Genomic DNA, 24677 nt, shown 5'->3' on the forward strand with positions numbered 1-24677 from the left:
TTTTCACTTTCATTTGAAGACACTTTACTTAAATACACAAGACAAATAAAAAAAGACATTGTAAACATTGGACATCATAAGTTTGTCTGGGTCAACCGGACAAACAAAATAATTTACACAATGAATAAATGCAGCATTGCATGACAATATCAGTTGCAATAGTACAAAGAATCATTCCCATTTTCTACCATTAGTAAACCCAACTTATGGGCCAGTGCCCGGTATGTTGCTCAGTGTCTGCTCAGTCTGGATGCTGCCCTGGTTTCTAGGGGTTGAATGGTCCTTTGAGCGGTGTCCAGCATCCGGAAGTACCATTTCATTCAGTCTTTTTTTTCACCCTAAATAGCCTACAGAGTTGTCTACACATAGCCCTCGGCCCTGTGCTGCTGCCAACGCTGACAACACATCAGCCGGCATTCCAGTGCTGCGCATGCAGAACATGACTCCAGTGTTATTACTTTTCAGTCAATTTAGTAAGTCTCTGTTGTTTAAAACGCCTCCATCTTGCTCGTAAGCATCAGCTGACAGCCGCTGCTCACATGCGTCAGAACCTTCTGTTTGAGCTGGGCGACCTGGTCCCGGAGCACCGACGCTGTGTTGGAGAGTCCCGCGTTGTCGTTCTTCAAAACTTTCACCTTCTCCTCCAGCCGGGCGATGCGCTCCAGCTTGCGCCTCCGGCATTTGGTGGCTGCTAGCCGGTTCCTCAGCCTCTTGCGCTCCGCCTTGATCCTCTCCTGGGTCTCCAAGTCGATGGGAGACATCGGAGGCGAGCCGTCGCTGCTCAGGAGGTCGGGAACTGTCTGAGGTTCCTCTTTCAGGGCGACGAGCCGCTGCGGATGGAGCCCGGAACCGGGGAGAGTGTGCTGGAACGGGTGCGTGCCGTGCGTCGAGGTCTGCGGGTGGCTCTGCTGGTGTGGCGGCAGGTAGCTGATGGTGGCTGTGGGGTAGCTGGATGCGGAAGAGAGACTTGTGTTCGGGCAGTAGGCGTTCAGTGTTGTGTAGATGGGAGGCTCCGGCTGCAAGGCGGAGCCGAAGACACTAGAGGCCGCCGGTGAACACGTCGTAACTCCACCGGCTCCGATGGACACATTAGGAGGGGGCATCTGGTTCATCTTGTGCAGCTCGTCCAGGGCTTTCACAAACCCCTCGGCGAACCCCTCCTGTTCATCGGTGATGCCCCGGTTGTAGAAATACTGGCCGGGGGTGGGAGTGGTGATCACACCGTTACTGTTTTGGATGATGAGCCTCTCTAGCTCTGGGGAAGCGAGCTTCAGGGACCCCACGTCTTGCTGCCCCCCCTGGTACGGGTCTGTCTCGGCTCTCAGCTGGGATTTCAGGTTGCGATAGGGCTCTGTCAAGTTCAAATTCATATTCTGCTTTAGCAGTTTGTAGTCGTGCATTGCTGCATCTGAGTGGCCGTAAGCCGACAGAAAAGAGTCGTCATGATAAAAAGGCTGTTCCATCTTTGTAGACATAAAGTCGTAGGAAAAAGTAAGCTTACCGGCCGCTTATAGAACACACAGTCTCTGGGTAATCAACAAATGTCAGTGTCAGCAGAGAGCATGCATCAATTCAGGCACTGGTCGTCTGTCTCTCTGTTTCAACAGTGTCCCAGAATCAAAATGGAATTCAAAATCACTCCAGAAAAAGAAAGAGTGAAAGTCCAAGGTCCAACAAAAGCTGTTTTCAGTTCAGTGTCAGCACGTAAAAGTCTCTTCCAGTGTCCGGTTGCTGTTTGTCTTCGCAACCCTGTGAAGGAAAAAGTTGTAAACTCGGAATTCCTGTTAGTCGATGTGGTGGATCTCGCTGCTTGTTGAGGTGTGTTCAGGCGGGTCAATACGTGCCTTATATATACGCATACAGAGACGAGGGGCCAGCGCCGCGCTGTGATTGGCTCGCTCTCCACGCCCAGAGAGTACGACGTCAAGTGACGCTAATGCCGGGAAGAGGCGACTGTAAACAAGCCTGTAGGCAAGAAGAGAGCGCAGCGAGGAGGGATCGCAGCGGAGACCAGAGTCAGAAATAGAAAAAGCCCACTGTTTTTATGCAAGGCTGTGCGCGTTTCTAGGTTGAATAAGTGGTGGTTGGATAAGCGAAGAGGTGAGATTACTCTGTAAGATCACATCACTGTTCTTAATACAGATATCCACGTGTTGTTATATTGTAATAAATGAGCCATCGTTCGTCTAATATGACAAGAGTGACATTAAACATGGATCCGTTCATCTGCAATCCGTTGTTCAGATTCAGTAGATTTGATTTATATACTCTAGTCTTTATAAAACGCCGGGCCACTCTGTTTATTGTGATCCAACATGTAGAGGAAGTCCTATGGCCTTATATGGGCAGGGTGACGTAGCAGTTCCTCTTCGGGAGAACCGGGAAGCCATGCCCACCCGGGCCTCATTCCAGCAGCATTCCTGCTCCTGTATAAACCCCATCCATGTGCTAGTTAGTTAGGGACTTTCTGCCTCAGCTGGGAGAATTGAGCTCAGACATCTCAGTTACATCCATCTGTGTTCACTGATCGGGACAGATAGCTTTCAGGAGTCAGTGTCAGAGTATAACCTATCCTGGCCTAAGTCATCTTTTTTTATTTTTTTGTCTTTGATATTGACATTAAAATATGATTTATTGATATGACTGGCAGAGTTGATTTAGGTGGCACACACCACTGGAGCAGAAAACTGTGATCAGTTACAGAACAAACTCCCACAGTAACCTGGCAGGTTTGTGAGGTGTTGCTGATGCTGGGCATGTCACCTGAAGTAACCCCGCTTTGATCATGAATGATGAAAAAGTAGAGCACACTTTGTCCAACAAGAACCAAACCCAGTCAATTATCTCAAGCATTAAGATTCATGTTCAGCAATTCATCCTTTTGATCTATAAGGCCTGTTTTACCTTTCATTTGCTTCACAAGTAGAAGAATTGAGGTCCAATCTCAGAGTGCAGAGGAGAGAAATGTGATTCCTCAATAGTGCACCTGTTTTCAGTCGTGGAGAAGGGAACCTTTGTCTCCTGTTTGTAATTCTTCAAACACCCACACAAACAGACAAATGCCTCCACCAATATATCCCGTATTCCTGCACAGACAGAACGAGTCGGGTAGGATGCTTTGCCTCGGCAGGCGCTAAATCCTCCGGCTGCACCTGAGGGACAAATGGACGATCATGTTCAGCCATACAGCCAATTATACCAGGGAACACATCAATAGCAACACTCTTGTTTACAGATGACAAACAGAGACAAGGCCAGGGTATAACCGAACAATGAAATATGGAAATGCAACTCTCTTCATTAAAATTAGCACATCTGTGGTTACCAAACATTTTTGTCTAATGTGCCCCTACAGCCTTATCAGATGAGTTCAAGTACCCCTTCGTCAGTAGCACCCATCATCCTCCAAATATGTTCTTAAGAATGGATTTTAAACTAGATGTTAATTACTATTAATTATGTAAAAATGTATCAGCATTACAGTTATTTTTAACTGAACTGAATTAGTGCCCAGGTTGGTTTGATTAAGCTTGTACAACCACCAAGGTTAATGGGCAGCTTTATGTTTATCTATTTATGTTTGTCCTTACTCACCTATTAGGATGTATTTTGAATCTAATTACAGTTTCCATTGTTAATTAATAGGGAATCAGGGGTCTAGATAACAAAAATAAAACACAGCAAACTGCCAAATAATCATCATCATATTCAAATATTTCAAAACATGCGTAACCCCACCTTTGATTACTTAACCTTTGCCAATTTAATCCATTAAATGTCAGTCTGTGTAACCAGCCTGTTCAGGAGAAGGGGGATGGATCAAGCTTTCAACATGTTTTCCTGTTGGCAGGGAACAGTCACAACTACCCTGTAACAACATGCACATGTTGTAAAAAGCATATAAAGAGATATGTGCTCAGGCAGACCCTGTTATCATATTCAGGCCTAAAGGGAATACTGCTGTCAGGGCACAAGTTACTCAACATCTTTTAAATCTGTCACAATTGTACTCGGAAAGCTGGCTGAAATCACCACTTTTTAGGGTCTCCATGCCTGATCACAATTACCTCATCTCAGGTAATTCTCTGGTATTTCGGAGCGACTATTTTAACTCTATGCCTTTTTGTCAGTATCCATGGGAATATGGACAAACAGAGGAAAACAACAGTTCCTGGCAGTGTTATGCCTCCACTTTGCCACCTCCCTTATAAATTCTATTCTCTGTGCAGCTGCCTGTTTCTCCTGCTGCCCCTGCTCTGCTCTGCTCTGCTCCACTTGGGTTTAGGTTTTATTCAGCATTGCGGTGGAGGTTGACCACAGTCCTAGTGACATTTTGGCAAAGCACAACAGTATAGGATCCAGAGTGGTGAGTGTTTACGGGAACACTCGTGAGGTGGCATTGTGCCATGCTGCCAAATGTTAGTCAAAAACACTCATGTTACCCAACCAGTGGGAGAGACAAATGTGTGAACGTTGAGGCAGCTGTACAGTGTGTTATACATTAATTTGTGATATTGTTTTTTGTCATGAACAATCCTTATTAATCACTGCATCAATTATAAACAGTAGTGCTGTGAATTTTGGGCGGATTCAGCTCCAAACAATGACATGTGGTGATTAGTTGAACACTTCAGTTATCAGGTTTCTGCTTTGCAAAAAAAAAAAAAAATGTTGCCGACATCTTAGTCACATCTTGATTAGTCACATCTCTGTTTAGTCTGTTTAGATTTAGCGTTGTTCTGTGTACTCAAGTACAGAAATTCCTGATATTGAGTTCTGCTTTTTTTTCTGTCTACTAAAGTCCTTGTTATGGCCAGGAACTGCTCTAGGATTCTTGTGTTGATATTTTTTTATGCATATTTTTGGGCAAACTTTCAAAGAGTTCCAGGGCAGGACAAGCTGCTTGGCAACACACTCAGTTTTACCAGTCTGGATCACATGGATGAGTGCCAAAACCAACTGAGTGTTACCTGCTCATGTTCCTGGGTGAGTTTGGGAAAGGCAAGGCCTGAGGGTGGAAGGAAGCTGTTTACCGTAAGATTAAGCAAAGCATGTGTGTGTGTGTGTGTGTGTCTGTTTGTGTATGTGTGTGAATAAGCACGTATGTCTTTGAGGGTGGAGTATTCATGGGTGTAGATTTTTTTTTTTTTGACCATAGTTTGAACATCTGCATGAAGGGAGGAGATAACAAAGATGACATTTTTTCAAATTTTTATCTCCCACATCATTTAGTTGTCACTAAAGTCACATCTCTCTGATTCCCATATTAGATAATGTAGGCTGAGCTTGTGAAAATATATACCTTTATTTCCAAAACAAGTAAGAAATAGCTCATGATGCGTGTGTGAGTATATGTTAGTGCACAACCAAAAGGTATGAAGTGCATTTTTTCCCTCCTCTCACACACAGTGTCACCAATTCCTACACACAGGAAAATCCCCTTAATTTCTTTACCCTATGGATTCAGTCTTTTAACAAAGCAGGCTTTCACAATAAGGTGCTTATGGTGAGGATTGAGCTCTCCTCACCTCCTCGTCTCAAACTGTCCCATTGTGTCTCGCCACCTCTGCACAACCCTCCTTTTGTCAGGGCCCGGCCGGCAGCCCACTTGGTCGTCTGCTTCTCTACAACGCAGGGCCCTTTTTGGCTGGGCGAGGACTGGTCCATCTCTGTGACTCAGAGCAGCTAGGGCAGCCGAGGCCAATCAGAGGTCAAAGCCCCGAGCTCCCTCCTCACATCTTTCCCCTGAGTCTTTCCCCTGACCTTCGCAACTCCTCCAAACACCCACTCAGCAGAAAAGAGTCGCGGTTAGCGCAGGGAGAGCGGGTGGGCAAGGGGAAAGAGAAAGACAGGCTCAGTCAGATGAGGTTTGTTTGTGAAGTGCCCTCTTGACAGAGAGGCTGACTCCCTCAGTTGGACATAATGGGGCCTCTCATCCATAGCGTTGTTATTCTCCTTTGTGACTGTGGTCACTTTATTAGCCAGGTCTATTAATAGAGTGATCCATCATCATTTACATCATCATCATCATCCTCGTCAACATCACATGACGGCCTGATGGTGTTTTCCTCGGCTCCACTCCGTTAATACCAGACAACCAATGTTGATGTGATGTGTGTGATTTGAACAAATCAGCTTCAACCTCTTTCAACCTTTATTTGCCACAAATTTGAAGGCTAAAGTTCATGAGCTTTCTAATCAGAGATGCTTGAGTGACTCCAAGCCTGACGCACATCAGTGCATCTAATATTGCATGACAGCATCAATAGATGATGATCTTTGAGGTCATGCAATCTCATTTAATTTTTTTAGAGGAACTGAAATTGTGTGCAGTAATGGACCAACGCCCTAATCGTACTGGGACATTTTGAAAAGACTGGTATAATAAGTACAGAAGTAATCATGTTTCATGGGAAGTATTTTGTTTATCTTAATCTTTGATTATTAGTGTGCTTGATAGGATTTATTTTTAACTACATCAACAGCATGGTTCTGGGGATGACAATGCCAGTCCACCACTTTAGTCCCGAATGAAATGTGACTCCAACTATTAGATAAAATGTACATATAGACATTCAGGGACCCAGGAGGATCAATCCCACCGTCTTTGGTGATTCTCTGACTTTTCTTTTAGTGCCACCACAAGGTTGACATTTCTGTTTTAGTGTGAATTCTATTAAATTGATTGCCATGAAGTTTAGTACAGTACCAGCATGGTGGCCAGAGGATGAACCCAAATTACTCTGGTGATCCCTTAAGTTTTCATCTAGTGCCACCAGCCAGTCAAAATTTGAGTTTGCACAAAACTGTAGATTCTTGACCAAATACCTGCAAAACTAGTGGCATTCCCATTAGCCCAAAGTTTAGCACCAGTGTTTAGTTTAACGTTAGCAGGCCCACAAGCTAAACTAAGATGGTGAACATGGTAAACATGATACAAGCTAACATTTATCATTGTGATCATGTTAGCATGCTGAAGTTAGTATTTAGCATGACGCACTGCTGTACTTATCAACAGAGGTGTTAGCTTGGCTGTAAGACCCTTGTGCCTAAATTGGACTGGATTTATGTCTGTAGGTGAGGTGATTTTAAAAGTGCCTGGGCTCATGAGTGGTTTTTATCCCATACAGATTTTCACCACCCCAGTACTAATTACAGTCACACTCACCTACTTTTTTTTTTTTTTTTTTAGCACAGACCTTGGTCCTCCTGTGATTAAAATCCTGTCCAGAGTTACATCCTTCTTTTTTAAAGTCAGTCACTGAGTTTTTTCTTCAGTAAGAGCTGCTTCTCCTTCTATTGCATTTTAACAGCTCAGTATTAAATTTGACCTTTGGAGTACGTAGTAAGGAGTAAGTCAGTAATGCTAATCTGATAGATGGCAATATGTTAACATATGTAGAGCAAGAGCTCATCAAATATTCTGCAGCCATAGGTATTTGGCTAGTGCTGCAAAATGTACGTCTGTTACTGTAATTTCACCATTTTATTTCCAACCTGCCCCTGCAATGATAATCCCGTTCAAATGGTGCTTCAGTTGTGTTTCATTTAGTTTTTACTATTTAAAAAGGGATTTATTGACACAGCTTTGATACAAGTTTGACAAATTGCTGGACTGAAATCATTAACAACACCAGGCTTCACAGAAGAAGTATATCAGACACAGTGATAGACACACAAAACTCAAATCTGTGCCAAAGAAGAATAAATGATGATCTCACTAATTTTATGTGAAGGGATAGTTGGAGGGAAAAAGACTGCGCCTACGTCCATGGCAGTGCACTGAGGGAGAACACAACACAGTGAAATCCAAATGAGATGTAGTGGAAAATCTGCACATCTATCATCTGGAGAGACATTTTACGTCAGTGAAATTTCTGAATTCTTAATCTTTGCTCTCAACTGTTATGTTGCGTGAAATCCATGCTGACACCAAACTACTTTTCATTCTTTTCAATTTTCCAAGTAAAGTCAAAACCTTTGATCATTTTAGAGTCAAAAAAGGGACAATTTGTCTCTTGCTTCCCCTGCAGTAAGAGACAAGTGTGTGCATCAGCCTATTCTGGGCTGGTCACAACCTCTTGCTCAGTTCTTTATGATAAAAAAGAGGGGGGTAAAAAGCCTGTTGGGCAGCCACATGGTCTCACGCACAGTGCTGTTCATGACCATGCTAACTAAAAGGACTCTGAGATCTTCTTGGCAAGGTCCCACATCCATCCTACTCAGTGAACCTGAAACTGCCTGTGGGAGCCGTGAGTCAGGTAGCTGACCGGAGCTTCAGGGGGGCAGCTTCGCTCACAGGCAGCCGGCCTTTCTCCACAGAAAGAGAGAGAGAGGGAAGAAGTGATAGAAAAGCTGTTAGTCAGTCAAAAGCGTGGGTCACTGATGTTAGCGCCAGAGGTCAACATGTTTGGCTGTGTCCAATGGCTCCATTCAAGCCTTTCTGCTACATCGTCTGTCCTGTCCTCCTCCTCCTTCTTTCCCCCGTTCACTGTTCATTAATCTGCAGCGCAGGAACATGTAATCATGGTAATGAATGCTGAATGTGCTCTTAATGATCTTGCCCTATTCTGAGTTATAAGTTAAAAGCTAGGCAGCCTGTAGCGCAAAAGGACATTTAGTTTAACAGAGGGGAATGCGGGGGTGAGGGTGTTGTGGCATGAGAGAACAATTGGCTCCAGATCTTTCTTCAGTGTGTATGTGTGTGTGTGAGTGTGTGCATCTCAGGGGAGGAGGGCAGGGATTTGAGATAGCTGACATTTTATCCTCGCAGTCTTGAAGTGGCAAATAAAATACTGCATGAATTCCTCCGCTCCACCAAAGTCTACACACATTTGATCCCAGTGTGTTTGGCGTCTGCCAAACTGCTTTGAGATTTCCTTTGAGTGGGTCTTCTTAGTTATGGTTTGGCTCAGGCAGACAGCCACAGCCACTCCGCGATTTGTGTGTGTGTGTGTGTGTGTGTGTGTGTGTATTTCCTTTTGGTACTTTATCTGCCACATGGTCTAAACATGGCTTTGGCTTTTATTAAAACAAAATGCCTCCAGAGTATTGCCATGTCAGCGTCAGTGGAGCTCATGATCTGGGGTTTTTAGAATAACATAAATCATCAGCCCGAGCAGTTATTTCCCTCTGTGGAGGTTTCTGCCAACACAAGCGGATTTGAAAGCAGCTGCTCCATCATTTTCTGCTCTCACTGCAGCCCACATCACTTTGATAACCAATAAAATCTTCTTTATCAGAAATCAGTGTTTGTGTGTCAGTGTGTATGTGTGTGTGTGTGTGTGTGTGTGTGTGTGTGAACAATCACATATGCTCTGTAAAACTCCCTTTTCCTCTTTGCCTGTCAGCAGTTGTTTTTTTTGTCTGTGTTGAGTCTCTTCTTCAGTGTCTGGTCCACTTCCTGGTTTCCCTCCGAGGCAGTGTCCAAAAAAATACGGCGGAAACTTTGCCAGGCTAGACACCAGGACGTCACACCGAAGGCAAAGTCAGTCCAGGGAATCCCTTTGGGTGGGGTGGGTGGGGAGGTGGGGTATGAATGATGGGAAGGTCACGACCTTGATGGGTGTGACGTCACTGGTCGGTAAAGACTCAGAGGTACAGAGTTCAAAGCGATGACAGCGGAGTGAGTAAGTTTTAATTGGCACACACACACACACCCATACCTCATAAAGTAATATAAACAAACAGCAACACAATCAGTACTATAGCACACATGTGCCATTACTCATTTTATTATTGTGCAAGTGCTTAGGTCTGTGTCACAAAAATCCACTAGGATTTTCTCAGGTTAGAGATAGTTCAGAGATCTGCAACGCCAGCAGTTTCTGGGGGCCAAACACTCGCATGCAGGTTTTACTGTCAACATAAAAAGACCACAGATTTTTTTGACTTTGTCTGCGTCTGCAACTCCTGTTGAGCCTCAGGGAGTGTTTGCGTGATCCTGTAACTGAGAGCCATTCCCAGCGCCCGGGACCTGGCACGTCTTAAACAAGCCTGGACACAGACGCCCTCGAGTGAATCAGTGCCTGTAAAAATCATCCAACTCCCCCACAAACACCCACATATTTCATCCACTCACACATACACACACACACACACACACACACACAGAGAGAGACCACTGCACTCCACTCTCGCTCACACTCACACTCTTACTCACATATGTAAATGCACTTTTGCTGGTGCATCACCTTGTACACAGCTTGTACTGAACACCTCATAGCACCCCGTGCCTCGGCTCAGTCTGCCATGAGACGTGTTTTTGTATCTCACCTCAGCTGACAATTATTGTTTGTGTGTCTGCGCCGGGGCGATGATCTCGTGCAGAATAGATGCTGGGGTTAGCATTAAGAGCAGTCTGCAGGTTCTTCTGGGTGGAGGCAAGTAGAGACGACCACAGGCAGTACAATTAGCAGTTTGTGGTCTGTTATGTGGCCCGCTAATTACCTCACATTTAATGTAGTTTACCTTAAGTAGTGCGTTTAGGAAGCCCTGCTCCAAATATAGACTCTCACTGGGCAATTTAAGAGTCTTGTTTGGTCACAAATTACTGCTTAATTGTGCTCATGGCAGAGTTGTTTACTAGTGTTTCAAACAGAGTACCTATCTGGCTAGATTTGAGAAGTTCGGAAGCAGTCACAGCTTTAAGAAAACACTGGGAATTTGTATGATGTAAAAGAACATTGTGACATTTCCTTCTTAAGTATTAAAACATGTGGTCGACAGTAAACCAGCTGCAAGCAGCCACCAAAACACGGGAAATAACTTAATGTGGCATCAGAAGCCTTCTAATAGTTTTCCCTGAAGTTAAGAACAAACAACATCTTCCCCTCTACATATCTCACTCTGAAAGTTTGGACTTAGTCATCTTCACAGTGCCTGTCAAACAGTTCACTGCTTTGTCATTCCTCATCACCGTGTCAGTCTGGGCAAAGTCAGAGGTGTCTCCATTTATTATCACATTTACCTCCATGTTAAAGACAAGTTTGTTATGCTGCATTTTGGCAGAGCTGCATGCTCTTTTTATCCATATTGATAAAAAAAAAAAAGAAAAGAAACACATTTGGCAGCAGAGCAATCTTAAAGATTATGTAGTTCAGAGTTCAGATGTTGCCTCAAAAAGCACTGTTGAGGATTTTATGCTTCACACAAGAAAAAGGAAGCTCTGATGTGCAGGACCTGATGTTTCCTGTCGTGGCTGTTCATGTTTTCGAAGCGCAGCTTTTAATGGGGCTTTTGCTCGATGTTTCACTGTAAAGTGCGAGGACAGAAATAGCTAAACAATGCCTGGCGGCTAGAGGCTCGCATCTATAATGACCCCAGCCTTGTGATTGAAGAGGCCCCTCTAAAAGAGCAGAGCAGGTGGAAGTGTAGGTGGTCTCCCCCCAGCTCTCTCCTCACGCTGCATATGCACACACAGCTGCCCCGCAACCTGCACAACACACACACACACACACACACACACACACAGCCACACAGTTGGTATATGTGCTGCTGCTGCTGTTTTCACTTTACTCCCTCACTCTCAAACACTCATAGATACACACATATAGCAGAGAGTCATCTCACAAGGTTTAGCTACTGGACCCCCTACACACACTAAGTGCCTAAAATTGCTGTTTCACATGGGGAAAATTTTGAGGCCATTGCTGCTCTTACCTTGTTCTATTTCTGGTGACACTGGTGCTTTTGGGGCACTTCAGAGTGATTAAAACTCCTCTGATCCCTTCTTCAGAGACTGATGCTAATCACCAACTCTAACTGCCCCTGTATCCAAGCTCCACACATTTTGTGCAACATTTTACAAGCATGCAGTGTTCATGCATCTCAGTTTGAAGTCGCATTCATTTACAAGATTCGCTCATAAAAAACAAAGCAGCTGTAGGGAGTCGTCAACTTTCTCTTCTGCTGTGAGTAATAACCAGAGTTGTACTCTCATCCCATTGACGTTCTGAGACGACATTGCGGTGCAATTGACTGTTTGAGAGTATCTCCATTCATCTGTTTAAGACGCTACAACGCCCCATGACTGTAAAGAGTTAAACGAGTTTCAGTGTCAGATGTAAAAGAAACCTTAAGTGCAAACTTGGCTGGTATATGCACAGTCAGTTGGCTTCATCTTCATCCCCTACCACAAAAACGCGATAACTGACATCTCAGCTCAGCTTTTGCAGCTACACACACATAGACCACTGTTCCAACTGTGTGTGTGTGTGTGTGTGTGTGTGTGTGTGTGTGTGTCCAACTTTCATTTGATGTTATCTGGCTGTAACCTCTGCCAAGATCACAAGCATTCAAAAATCTGTGACTCATAAGCGCTCTTGCCATCTGATCCTGAATATATGGACATGTGTATAGTGGATTGGGATTGAAATACAAAAGTCATCTTGGTGTTTAAGTGTGGTATTGTATAAGTAGATTGGTTTCTTTGTGTTTACCTACAGATAAGTGCAGATGTTGTGTGTAGATGATTGCGTGCAGGTGGATTCACACACAGATGATACACCTATACACTATACTATCCAAATGACAGTGGACAGTGATTTCCATTGTATTGAATATCCATATCATTAACTACTATCAAGTAATTGTGACTTAAGCAGTTTATGAAACCTCATAGGCCTACATATACCGTTGTTTTTGCAGGAAAAAATCCCCTAGTGCACAGGAAGTGATGCTTACTTATGTTTTTCCACTGCTGGCATTTCAACACATGAAATCTAAGGAAAAAGACGTCACAGGATGACACAGTGTGGCTCAGACACAGGGCAGTAATGACCGCTAAAGATCTTTTATCAGTGACACGCACAGACTCTGTAAAGGTCAGAGGACAGGTTGAAAAAGGGGCACCACCACAATGCACAAGGTTACCGTTATGATTAGTTAGTTTGCGATCACACTGGACTGGCACTTAAGCCAACCAGAGGGGGTAAAGAGACACCTGTACTGAACAGTGGTGTCATGTCTTGAGTTAAGACTCTTGAAGGTTACCACTTTAAAGTAATAGTTCAACATTTTTGGAAATATGCCTCTGTGCTTTCTTCTTTCTCTCATATATATATATATACAGTAAATATGGCAATCATGGTAACATAGCTATAGCAGGACATTGTTAATATTATATTTTCATATTCACAAAGGGGGCGGCACGGTGGTGCAATCACCTCACAGCAAAAAGGTTCTTGGTTTGAAACCCTGGTTCGCCTGGAGCTCTTCTGTGTGGAGTTTGCATGTTCTCCCTGTGCCTGTGTGGGTTCTCTCCAGGTTCTCCAGCTTCCTCCCACAGTCCAAAGACATGCAGGTTGACTGGTGACTCTACATTGCCCATAGGTGTGAATGTGAGTGTGAATGTGGTTGTTTGTCTCTATATGTCACCCCTGCTACAGACTGCTGTCATGGTGTCTAGGGTGTACCCTGCCTCTCACCCAGTGTCATCTGGGATTGGCTCCAGCCCCCCTACAACCCTAAAGGTTAAACCATATAGATAATGGATGGATATTAGTAATGGATCACATGACTGCTCGCATGTGAAAGACATCTTTTGTAGTGATGAACTGATAGAGAATCATCAACTGACTCTGTAGTTCCCCTCAGCTCTACAGAGCCGTGTGGTGTCTTTCAGCTTGCTGTTTTGGTTTTATACCAGCCAACATTACTGTTTTGATTCACTTTCACAGCTCTGATCATTTTTTAAAATCATAACTGGCAACTGTTTTCACTGAAAAAGCTCTAAAAAACATTCTGTACACTTCCTGCCCAACACCAAAACAACATACAGACAGAGTTAGCGACCGGTTGGTGAATGTAGGGCAGCATTTAGCAGCTAAACAGCCAAATGTACAGGACGACAATATGCCAGTGATCTGCGTTGCCTCTGCTGCTTCAAAAGTCACTAAAAATCAGCTATTTCAGGTTCAAGCAGATGTTAATTTGCTTAACCTTAACCATACAATACTTGCCATGCACATTTAAGAAAGCAAGATTTTTGTAAATGCTGGCACTGGCACCTGTTTGTGCTCCCCTTTCTGTTGTTTGATGTACTTGTTTTTACCTTCCCCAACTTCCTTGTATTTACTTGTTTCTTTCTTCTCTATCCCCATTTCACCCTTAACTATCCTTCTTTACAACATGCACCTGTGCTTCAACTCCCACAAAATAAAAAAACCTTGCCCACTATCTCTGGTCCGCCCCTCAGTTAACACGAACCACCTTGCCAATAGCCTTGATCAGAGGCACCATGTGCTCAAAACCACATTTGCTCACAGCAGGGGCAGCGCTTCAGACTGATGCATGCGTGAGTGCAGCCACTTAAACTGGGCCACTCAAAGCCATGTGGAGCCAGCAGGTGCCTCTTCAGCCCTCTTCTCTGCATAAACAACCCCCCCCCCTTCCTCCACTTCTTCATCTTCCTCCCTCTCCCGTTGCTCGCTAGCCTTAGCCATCCACCCACATCCGTGTATCAATTAAGAAGGATCCAAAGGCAAAACAATGTCCTGAAGCAAATCATCTGGAGCATCAAACCTAATCACATTAGTACTGAGTCTGTCACACAGGTTGCTACGCCCGCTCAGCTGGCTGAGCGTCTCATGTGGTAATGAATGGATGTTATCTAATGCCTGTCAGACACTTTTCAACTCTCAGCTCGCATATAGCAGCGAGAAGGAAGCTGTATTGAACCTAAGCTCTATTAGTATTGATTGCAATATTTGCGTCACTTTTTCATTCAGCTCAGCTCATGTCCCAACTAACCCCTGTGTCCTTCCTCGCAGACACGACTTCCTGTGCTGCTGCGGTAGCAAGGTTTTCACACAGGATGTTGAGGGGGCAGAGAGGATGTTCGAATTCTGATCACATCCTGTGGTCGTGTGTATTCGCGTTTGTGTCTGTTTTGTTTTTTTTTAGTGAAAGACGTAAATGATAAATGACAAACGCAAACCCTGATGTGTGAACACACCGTGCCTGCGATAGGTTCCACCATCCATCTCTGCCATCAAAGGGCAGCTGATTATTAACGGCTCATTTTCCACAGGTCAACCTTTCCAACACCTACCAGTTTATCACAACTCTACAACGCTGCAACTTGAGGACAGAAATTTAAAGCATTTCATTAACAGGTTAATGCATCAGTAATTGTAATAAAAATATGTACTGATACTGAAATAATGGGTCTGAATACTTCTTCCACCAAGGCACCTGAGTGGTCTACTTGCCACCATGTTGGTGTGACATTTATGCAAAAATAAAACATGGACTACTCCATTAGGACTAATATGTTAGTATTTTTATCTTTATTCTCAATAAGAAATGGTTTGCCCAAAATTTGATTAACCAGCATCATGATTTCATTCCAGAGAATTCTTCTCAGTATATGTTATCATGTTCTTGGGCACCCACTTCTAGGGAGATTACCCACAGTACTGTCTAACTGTGGACTGATCAATATCTAAATTAAGCCTTCCCAGTTTTACGTAAATAACCATTTGTGATCGGAAGTCTTGTGAGATCTATTTTTTACAAGCCATGAGTTACATCATCAGATGTTTCTTGTGAATAGGAAGAGTGTTTTTATATCTCAAACTAACTATAACCCACACCTCTGATATTGTCTCAGTGAATTTTCAGTTCTCTTGACTCCAGTTAGTTTTTATTGATTGCCACATACTTTTTTTAGCCTACACTGCAAATTAATGATTTGTGTGTTATTAGTTAATATTGATTGTTTTTGTTCATAATTGTTACTAAGATGAAAATCTGATCATATTTTAAGACAAGTTTATACATAAATTCAGGTATTTCCAAAGTGTAACTGTAAATGTGTCCTGATTTATAGCCAGGCTAGCAGCATGGCTCTAGGGACTGACTGAAATATCTCAACAGCTGGATGAACGGATGGCCATTAAATTTTGTACAGAGATTCATGTTCCCCAGAGGATGAATCATAATGACTTCGGTGATCCCCCTGATTTTTCCTTTAAGAACATGATGACGTGAAAATCATCTTGTCAGCTGAAGTAAGCCCACAGCTGTGTAAGCACTTTGGATAAAGTAGGTGGAGACATCACCATTATCACTGTAGATTATCAGAGAGCAGGAAGAAACAAACACAATGAAAGACAGACAGGCAGAAATGGACACAGACAGGCAGACGGGCAGGGACAGGCAGGGACCCAGTGAGAGAAGGCCGACAGGAAGGATACAGGCCCACAATGTCTCGTCTGCCAGAGAGTCAGAATAACGGAGAAATAGGAAGAACACCATGAAAAGAAAGGAAGGACAGGAGCCACGGGTTCAGACAGTAGACAGACCTTAGACTGGAATACTTTACACAGTTTCCATTAGTAGCTGTTATTTTTCCACCAGTGCCACTGTTACTGAGTGAGGCCTGAAACACTGGGTCTGAAACACCACAGACAGCCAAAAAACAGGAGAAAGGTCAAGGTTTTTCTCTGACAAAGGGCCATTGAGTCAGAGGTGATTGTGTAGTGTTGCCTGCAGATGATACTAGAGGGTTTTACAGGAATGTCAAGTATGTCTGACTTAATGTATTGCTGTGTGTTTGTGCATTTCTGTGTGTGCGCTCGTATTGCTTTTGTGTGTGCATCATGGGGGAAAACGTGTGTGGGTGTACTCTAAGCCCTAGGAATAGCATTTGCGTCGTAAATGCTCTGTTTAAAACGATCAATATCCACTCCAGTTTATACACAATAAAAGAGCATGAAGTGTGTGTTTTGATGTGTATGTGTGTGTGTGCACTTACATGATGGGAGCCCTGATGCGGCAGGGTGAGTATGCGTGAGCGTGTGTGTGGGCTGCAGGGCCACCCTCTGATCGTCTCCTTGGCAGCCGCTGCGCTGAAGAGCTCTCTGGGTGCTGAAGAGGCCTCCCAGAACGAGAAGAAACGCACACACACTCCAAACTCTTTATCAGAGCTGACAGCCTCTTTTTCTTTCTTCTCCACACTTGGGTTGGAGCAGCATAGCCTAGATGCATCTCTCCAACTCTGCGCCATGTTATGATGCACACACACACACACACACAAACACACACATACATCCATCTACATGCATACACATGAACCCAACCCAGCTCCCTCCCTCCCCCCTTCGCCTCCCCTTGTATTTGATGTGGTCTTTAGAGAACCATGTTTAAAGAAATTCTTCTCCAGCTTTGAAGTCGCTCTGTGTTTCCCACTCTCTTTCTGCTGTGTTTCCTCTTTTATCTTCTGACTGTGTGCCAGTTGGGAGGGAAACAAGCTGGTGTGGAACAAGATACTTGCCCCATATATGCTGTTTACCATGTGTTGTACCTGTGAACTTGAGAAGTGTCTCGAATGGAAGCTATTGTTTCTCATAAGATACGGGTATACCACCCACCTCTTGCCAAAACAGTGTGGTTGCTTTCGACAAAGAGCTCCTCTTTAAACAAATGCCTCAGGAGCAAAGTTTTGATGTCATTCCAGGCATTTATCAAACACTGTTTGTGAGAGAGGCGGCACTCAGCTACGTCTGGTATGCTTAGACAAATATGCCAGGTGTCATTATGGCGTCTTGCTCCACAAAGACACAATTACTTCAAAGCATTCACCTGTAGCTAAAGACATTTAGTTCCACTTACTCACACATATAAAGGTGGGGATGTCAACACAGAATGGAAAACTTTCCCTTCAAATACGCAAGAACAAACAATCCACTAATGCTGACGAGCTCATTTTCAGGGCTGAAAATTACAACACATGCATTGCTTGGATAGGTTAATGAGAAATTAAATACACCATGTGATGCAGATGTTGCAACTCTAGGATGACTGTTTCCACAGAATCGGGCTGTTAGGCAAAATCCCAGCTGGCTAATGACAACACAGCTGCAATAACTGAGTAAACTGTTCAGCTCTAAAGCTGATTTCAGACTGAAAAATCTGCATTGATTTAGTCTCTGTCAGTGAGGCATAAAATTTAAGTACATGCATATTCACATGGAGACTCAAACCATGATTGACGAGTAATGTGCAGTGTTCGTACATCGTGCTTCATTATACAAGTCTGTATCATTTAATTCGCTCCTTTAGTCTAAAACACAGCAGACCAGTAATTACAGAAATGGCCTGTGTTCTTTACAGGGACTCTGGGGTCTAATTTGCTCCAGCTGACCTGCGCTGACCTCCCTCACCGCAATGAGCTAGTTCATCCCACAGGTTGGCGGTGCCCACATCAATGTTTACAGAGCACACATGCCACAAATTATTAATAATGCTGGTTATTTGTATGGGCTACATGAAACCAAACAATGTTTGTACATCATAACCAGTGGGATATTATTTACAAAGGAAAGGAAACATCTCAAAACACTACCTTGTAATTAGTCATCAGTTACAGAGCAACATTTTACAACTGTGGGGTCAGGGAAGGTCAGGCGATTTCAAATCCGGTGGATACATGAAACAAGGCATCCATTTACTAGGCTGTAGGGACAGTCACCAGGTTTGTAAAAGCAGAATATGAAAGTATGTCATACTCAAGTTCACATGACAGTTGACAGTTCACTAAACCCCCTGCAGAAACTGTCCAATCATAGCTTAGCCACCATAACTAGGCATGGCAGGTCTATCAAGCTTTGAGTTTCTCCACATGTTAACGTGCATGGGGCTGTAGGATATCACCTTTCCAAAACCAAAACACCAGGGCAAGCAGTGTGTCTATCTGCTCTACTTCAAGCTGCTAAATGTTAGCATGCATGGCTAACTAGCTTACTACCTAGAGCAGTAAAGGCAGGTGGCATGTTTTGTGACAGGTCACATTAGAAAGCTTTCAAACCACCTAAGGGCTATGTTACAAGGAATAACATTTGAATTACATTTTTATTTAAAATAATGTTACCTCTAATATCAGTAATACTGATATATCTACTATAGCTACAGTTATACCTTTCACCCAGTGAGGATGCTAAGTTTTTGCCTGACACATGAAACTTTAGCCTCGCTGTTAGCCTCACATACTCAGCCATCAAGAGCACATATGATTCATCAACATTCAAAAGTCAACCTGAGACCATAGACCGTATATTACATTTTTTTTAATAAACAGTCTATGCCTGAGACAAAGTTTTCAACCTATCCAGAGTTATAGTGTTTTCTCTACCAGCGACAGATCTCATTTCTGCCTACAAAATCCAACTAGAAATCCTGCTTTTTTAAGCTTGTGTGATACTGGGGACCCATTACTTCAAACATTAGTGACAATTTTGAGTGGCAAATCAGCCCCCCTGTAAGCTGCATATGCACAGAATAGAATTATATGTGCAGAATAGAAAGCTTGTCAGACATAGCAACAGTAACTCAGTGGGGCAGGGCTAGCATACAGTCGATTTACAGTAATGTAAAGCAAGAGTAGAGCTGCTGCATCAAGCAGTTCACAGGGTACCTTAAACAACATAAGGTAATGAATGTGAGGATATTACTGCTCTCTCCTGAATGTGTTAATTGCTCCTCAGAATGGATGATAATAGTGTTTACAGAGGCCTGAGTGCTGCTCCTGTATGCTGCTTCTATTCTGAGAAATGTTTACCAACTGTAATATCATGGAGGTCAGACAAGTGAGTCTGATGTCCACTTCAGGGCCACTTTATTGTCATTAGCGAGCTGCCCGTCGCCGCAGCCATCACCTCTACCCTTCCTCCATGGCAACACAGACAGACAAACAGGAAGCAGCTGTTGCCAGGGAAACAGCCAGAAGGTCTGCAGTTCTACAGTGTGGCAGAGAGTGTGAGTGAGGTAAGAAAAGAGAGAAAAATGTGGAGGGAAAAGGATTGCTGTGGTGGTGGAATCTAATTAGACTGTGACAGGGGATAAAAAGGATATTTCCAGCTTCCAGCTTGCGTTGATAGAGTGAGAAAATGTGTGTTTCCGTGTGTGTGTGTGTGTGTGTGTGTGTGTGTATACTCTCATTTGCGCAGATACTGTACCTGCGTCTGAGCCTGGGAATAGGCTGACTGACGCACAGAATGACAGACAAGCTTTGGAGTCCTGGCAACCCTGCTATTTCTTTCTCCCATCGCCCTCCTCTCCCTCTCCATCTCCCTCCTCCTCCTCGCACACCCCCACACCTCCTTCTCATCTCTCATCCCTCTGTCTCCTCTCTGCCATCTCTCCTCCACGTCTGTCTTCTCCCTTGGCATAAAGTGATTGCATATGGATCGTCACATAATCCGATTCTGTCACTGAGAATAGCTTTGCCTCCACAGGCCTCTCATTTCCTCCAGAATGTGAATTTGGATCACTTATCCATATAAATTAACAGGATGAAGCCAGAATCATTACATTAGTATTCACCGTGCTACTGCAAAGGCTCACTGTGGGAATTAGTTTCATGGAGGCTGACACGGCTCTCACCTGTGAAATGGTGTTAAGAAGTGGAAAGTCTGGTTTTTGGATCAACATTAAAGAGCGCGCTGGCTCCTCTGGGTCTTTACTCAGCGCTGACATACAATGCAAACCACTCCAAGCTAATTTTAAGGCCACCTGACTTTGATCTTGTGCCGAGAAAACAAACAGTAATCTATCAAGAGCTACCCTCTTTAGAGCTTTTTCATGGTTGAGCATACACACACACATGTGCGCACACACACATTCAGGGGGAACAAACAATAGATGTGTGGAATCAGATAGCACACACTGGAATGCCAAGCACAATACATCATTTTTCATCTGATCTCGTATCTCATACCTCCATGACATGAATTATTCGCAGTCGTTTAACTGTATAAACGATCAGTGTTACAAAGAAAACTAACAGTTATTCTTCAGTCAAGTGTATTTGTTTTCTTGCCTGTGGGAGCTGAATACAGTACAACACTTCCAGCAGACACGGGCACGCAGCTCCTGGATTTTTCCCTTGTCTTGACAAATAGGCTTTTCCTGTCTTTGTATTTTTCCATCTTTCCCTGAAACGCCAGCCGACCATACTCTCATTTTCACTCTCCTTGTCCTGGTCAGCGCCCCAAAGCTTTCACAGTGAATTTACGAGAATGGCCCTGAAAGCAGCAGCTCCTGTGGCAGGATGCCGAGTCCGGTACACTCTCACTGCGCCTTTAGCAAAGGCAGATGCAGTGCACCCCGAGGCACAAGCAGTTTTTGTGTGAATAGATTTACATGATGTACTGTGTTTGGACAAATACATGAAACACCTCACAATATAATACAACCTAATGCAGTACCAGTGCAGACTATGGTTTCAGTAGGACTAAAGCTGCCAGTACACTCTGACTGCACTGCTTGTTGGATGGTCAGACAGCTTTGGAAACCCCCTGCCTCCACAACTTTCTGACGTCGGATTAAGGGGGGGCTGTGTTTGTGTCTGTCATTCACACCCACTTCACGCCAGTGGGTGGCCAGCTGTACAGAGGAGAGAAAGTACTATAAACTTGATATGAACTTTCTCTTTTCTCATTTGCCAACTGAAAGCAACATCATGAATACCATCCAGAGGCTATCTGAATATGTACACCAGTATCCCCATATTTAAACAATACTGCATCTCTTTTCACTGTACTTTCAAGTTTGGTGATCAGACAGCATGTTGTTCGAACTACTAGTTTAGGCAGCAGGTAAGTACTATATCTACTATACAGGTCAACCAGTGGCTCTAAATTGCCTGTACCTGTAGCTGGGATTGGCTCCAGCCTCCTGTGATCCTCAAAGGATGAGTGGTATACCAAATGGATGGATGGAACAACATAAGGTGATTTGCTCTGAATGCAAATTATAATTGAGGCTGGTGTTGCTAGAGGAACAGTGAGGGGCTCCTCAAAGTTGTCACAATTCAGTTTGAGGGACACATGAATGTCTGTAACAATTTTTAAAAATGTATTATTAATTTTTTAATTTATTTTTATTAGTTTAATTTCGTAGCAATCTGACAAATAGTTGCTGAGCTAATTCATTCTGGATCAAAGTGGTGGCCTGACCGAGTGACCAACTTTACCATTCCTGGAACGATGCCACTAAATATTAGCCTCTACACCTATCTGTCACTATATCGACAAAAGTCTTCACAAAGACAGTATTTATTGCAGGCCATTATAATGTGAAGCAGTTAACATGCACTTATTTTTTTAACTGTGTAGTTATCTGTCTGTGGTGTACAGCTGATGCAACTAGACCTACAACAGTGTTATGATTATCTGGAATTATTTTCCGTTCCAAGACACTAAAGGACTTGACACATACAGTATACAAGGAGTTTTCAGAAGTGGAGTCATCAAATTTAAGTTGTGTACGTCAATGAACAGTGTTGCTCAATCATCTCACAAACCACAAACCAAGGAAGCTGTGACATCACTAGCATTCAGGTTTGTACAAATTACTAAGGGAGGAGATCTATACAAGACAGAGCGCTCAGTTAAGAAGAACATTTTTCCATAAAGAAATAGAGTAATAATAAGAAGAATAGCTTCCTAATGTGACTCATGAGGCTGCTTCTGGTGGGGTTTTTTCCATTGGAAGAAGGTAGAGTGGTGAACATGTAGTCATATAGCTTTTACACTAAGCTTTGTGGCCCATTATTTAATCACGCTGTGTTCAACAGATAAATGACTAGTTTACCAGTTATAGTTTACACGTACATAGTATGCACTGTCGTAATTCCCTTTGACCAATATGAAAACAATCTCACTTAAAAAAAGACAGTGATGATCTAAATTGATGATAAACGACTCCATCATCTTATCGCACCACTTCTTTTGAACACACACTGCAACTCACACCTCCTCGACACGCGAAGATCATGGGTGGATCTGACCATAACAAAGTTATTTTTGGCTAAATTCCACGACTAAGCCTTCTAATAATAATCCCAAAAGGAAGTGATATCTTTCTGTTTTAAGCTCCAACGTCAGTGTGAAGAGAAGTTCACCCATGACACGAGATAGATGTCACGCACTGCCCCCCCCCCCTTCAACTTCTCTTAAGGGTCATATAGTGAATGTAGACATTCACTCTTATGATTGTGTGTATTTTGTATTTTATACAGATACCCTAGATTTGAACTGTACTTCAGCCCCTCTCCCATATCTGACACCCTTTCACAAACAGGACTGCAGCTGACTGTGTGTTTACATTTTCACACCCAATTCTTGGGTCTATACTCACTTATTTATACTCTTCTTCAGCGAGATGCTGCAATAAGTGGATCTGACTCCTACAATCAGTCCATGTTAACACAAACACACACACACATTCAGATGAACACGTGCACACACAGCGGCACACAGTGGCCTGGAGTCTGTGGTGTCTGTTTGTATCGCCATTGTTGATTTTTAGCACATTTATTATTGTTATTTTCATGTTTTTTTTTTTTGCCAGATACTCTGGTTGAAGTGCATTGGGTTTTTAACCTGGGTTCTGTTCAACTTCTATGTAACTAATCTCCTTTTGTGGGAAAATACAGTGACTGACTGATCAACTTACTCAAACTTTCAGTTCATGCCGGCGAGGTATATGCACATCAACTAGCGGAGAGTTAGCCACCTTTAAAAATTACATTTATATAAAACTAAACTGCAACAGTAAATTCAGTTTGTATGAGACATAATCACAACCTGTTTCCTATGGAAATAATGAGGAAATGTTGTTAACTTACCTATTTGGCAAGTCTCAAATATGTTGATACTCTGTGTATCTGTAAAATGTTTACAGACTGTGTATTTGTTTCTGCCAAAATGTCAGGTCTTGCTGTACAACATTCATTTGTAGCTACATCATTATTAAACTATTTTTGGTTATGGTTAGGTACTCACAGGACCTGGTTAAGGTTAGGGAAAGATGTGGGCTGGTTTAATACGGAAAAAGGTTAACGGTGCCTTCAGACGGAACATGTTTATTTGCATTTAACCAAAACCATGATCTTTTCCTAATCTTAGCCAAAGCTCTTTTGTTGCCCCCACCTAACCACAGACAGGATCCATGAAGTGCTGCCAAAAAGTAAGAAATTCTCAAGCTTTGCTGTCAAAAATAACTGATTTTCTGGCACTGCAACTACTGCTGTTCAGTAGCTGGCTCTCAAATCTGAATCAGAGGCCGAGTTTAGAGCAGTCACTTGGACGGACCAACGTGGAAGAGTTTTAAAGGGTTTTAATTCCCTGTTGATTTTAAAATGTATTACTGCAAGATTAATTACTTCAAGCAAGTTTCAAGTGTTTGCAATTAGTTCCTTACACTGCACTTGCATCAGCTAAAATCATGGCCTCAAACATGGCCTGTAGAGACTTATAGTTGTTAGCAGTCACGTTCAGCACACATGCATATGTCTCTGTACTATCACTATCACTATCCCTGTCTTTTGAACTGATTTGTTTTCAGTCTATGAGGGACCTTATAAGCAAGACTATTCTTAGCCAACAAGGTGAAAGCCCCTCTTTCTGTGTGTGTGTGTGTGTGTGTGTGTGTGTGTGTGTGTGTGTGTTCTCTGACCCAATCAATGTCTGTGTTCCCCTTGTTGACCTGGAGGACCACACCAGTGTAAGACCACCGCAGCGATGATGTCAGACCACCAGAGATGTAGCCGAGAAGGAGAACATCACATGAAAAAAAGAGGTAAGGAGAAGAACAGAGATGTTAGGAGGGTGTAACTGAAAATCAGTCATGCAGAGAGCGGTTTAGGAGTGAGCATATGAAATCTAGATACA

The 24677-nt window shown here is 43.2% G+C and overlaps 1 protein-coding gene across 1 annotated transcript; it reads right to left on the reverse strand.

Annotated features, from left to right (window-relative positions):
• junbb (JunB proto-oncogene, AP-1 transcription factor subunit b) lies at nucleotides 1-1840 on the reverse strand. Its single transcript, XM_018698660.2, has one exon. It carries the CDS (start codon nucleotides 1473-1475, stop codon nucleotides 489-491), a length of 987 nt encoding a protein of 328 aa, XP_018554176.1. The 5' UTR covers nucleotides 1476-1840; the 3' UTR covers nucleotides 1-488.
• Between the last annotated feature and the right edge of the window lie 22837 nt (nucleotides 1841-24677).

The sequence above is a fragment of the Lates calcarifer genome, linkage group LG11 (genome assembly GCF_001640805.2).
Source record: "Lates calcarifer isolate ASB-BC8 linkage group LG11, TLL_Latcal_v3, whole genome shotgun sequence".
Classification (NCBI taxonomy): Eukaryota; Metazoa; Chordata; class Actinopteri; family Centropomidae; genus Lates; species Lates calcarifer.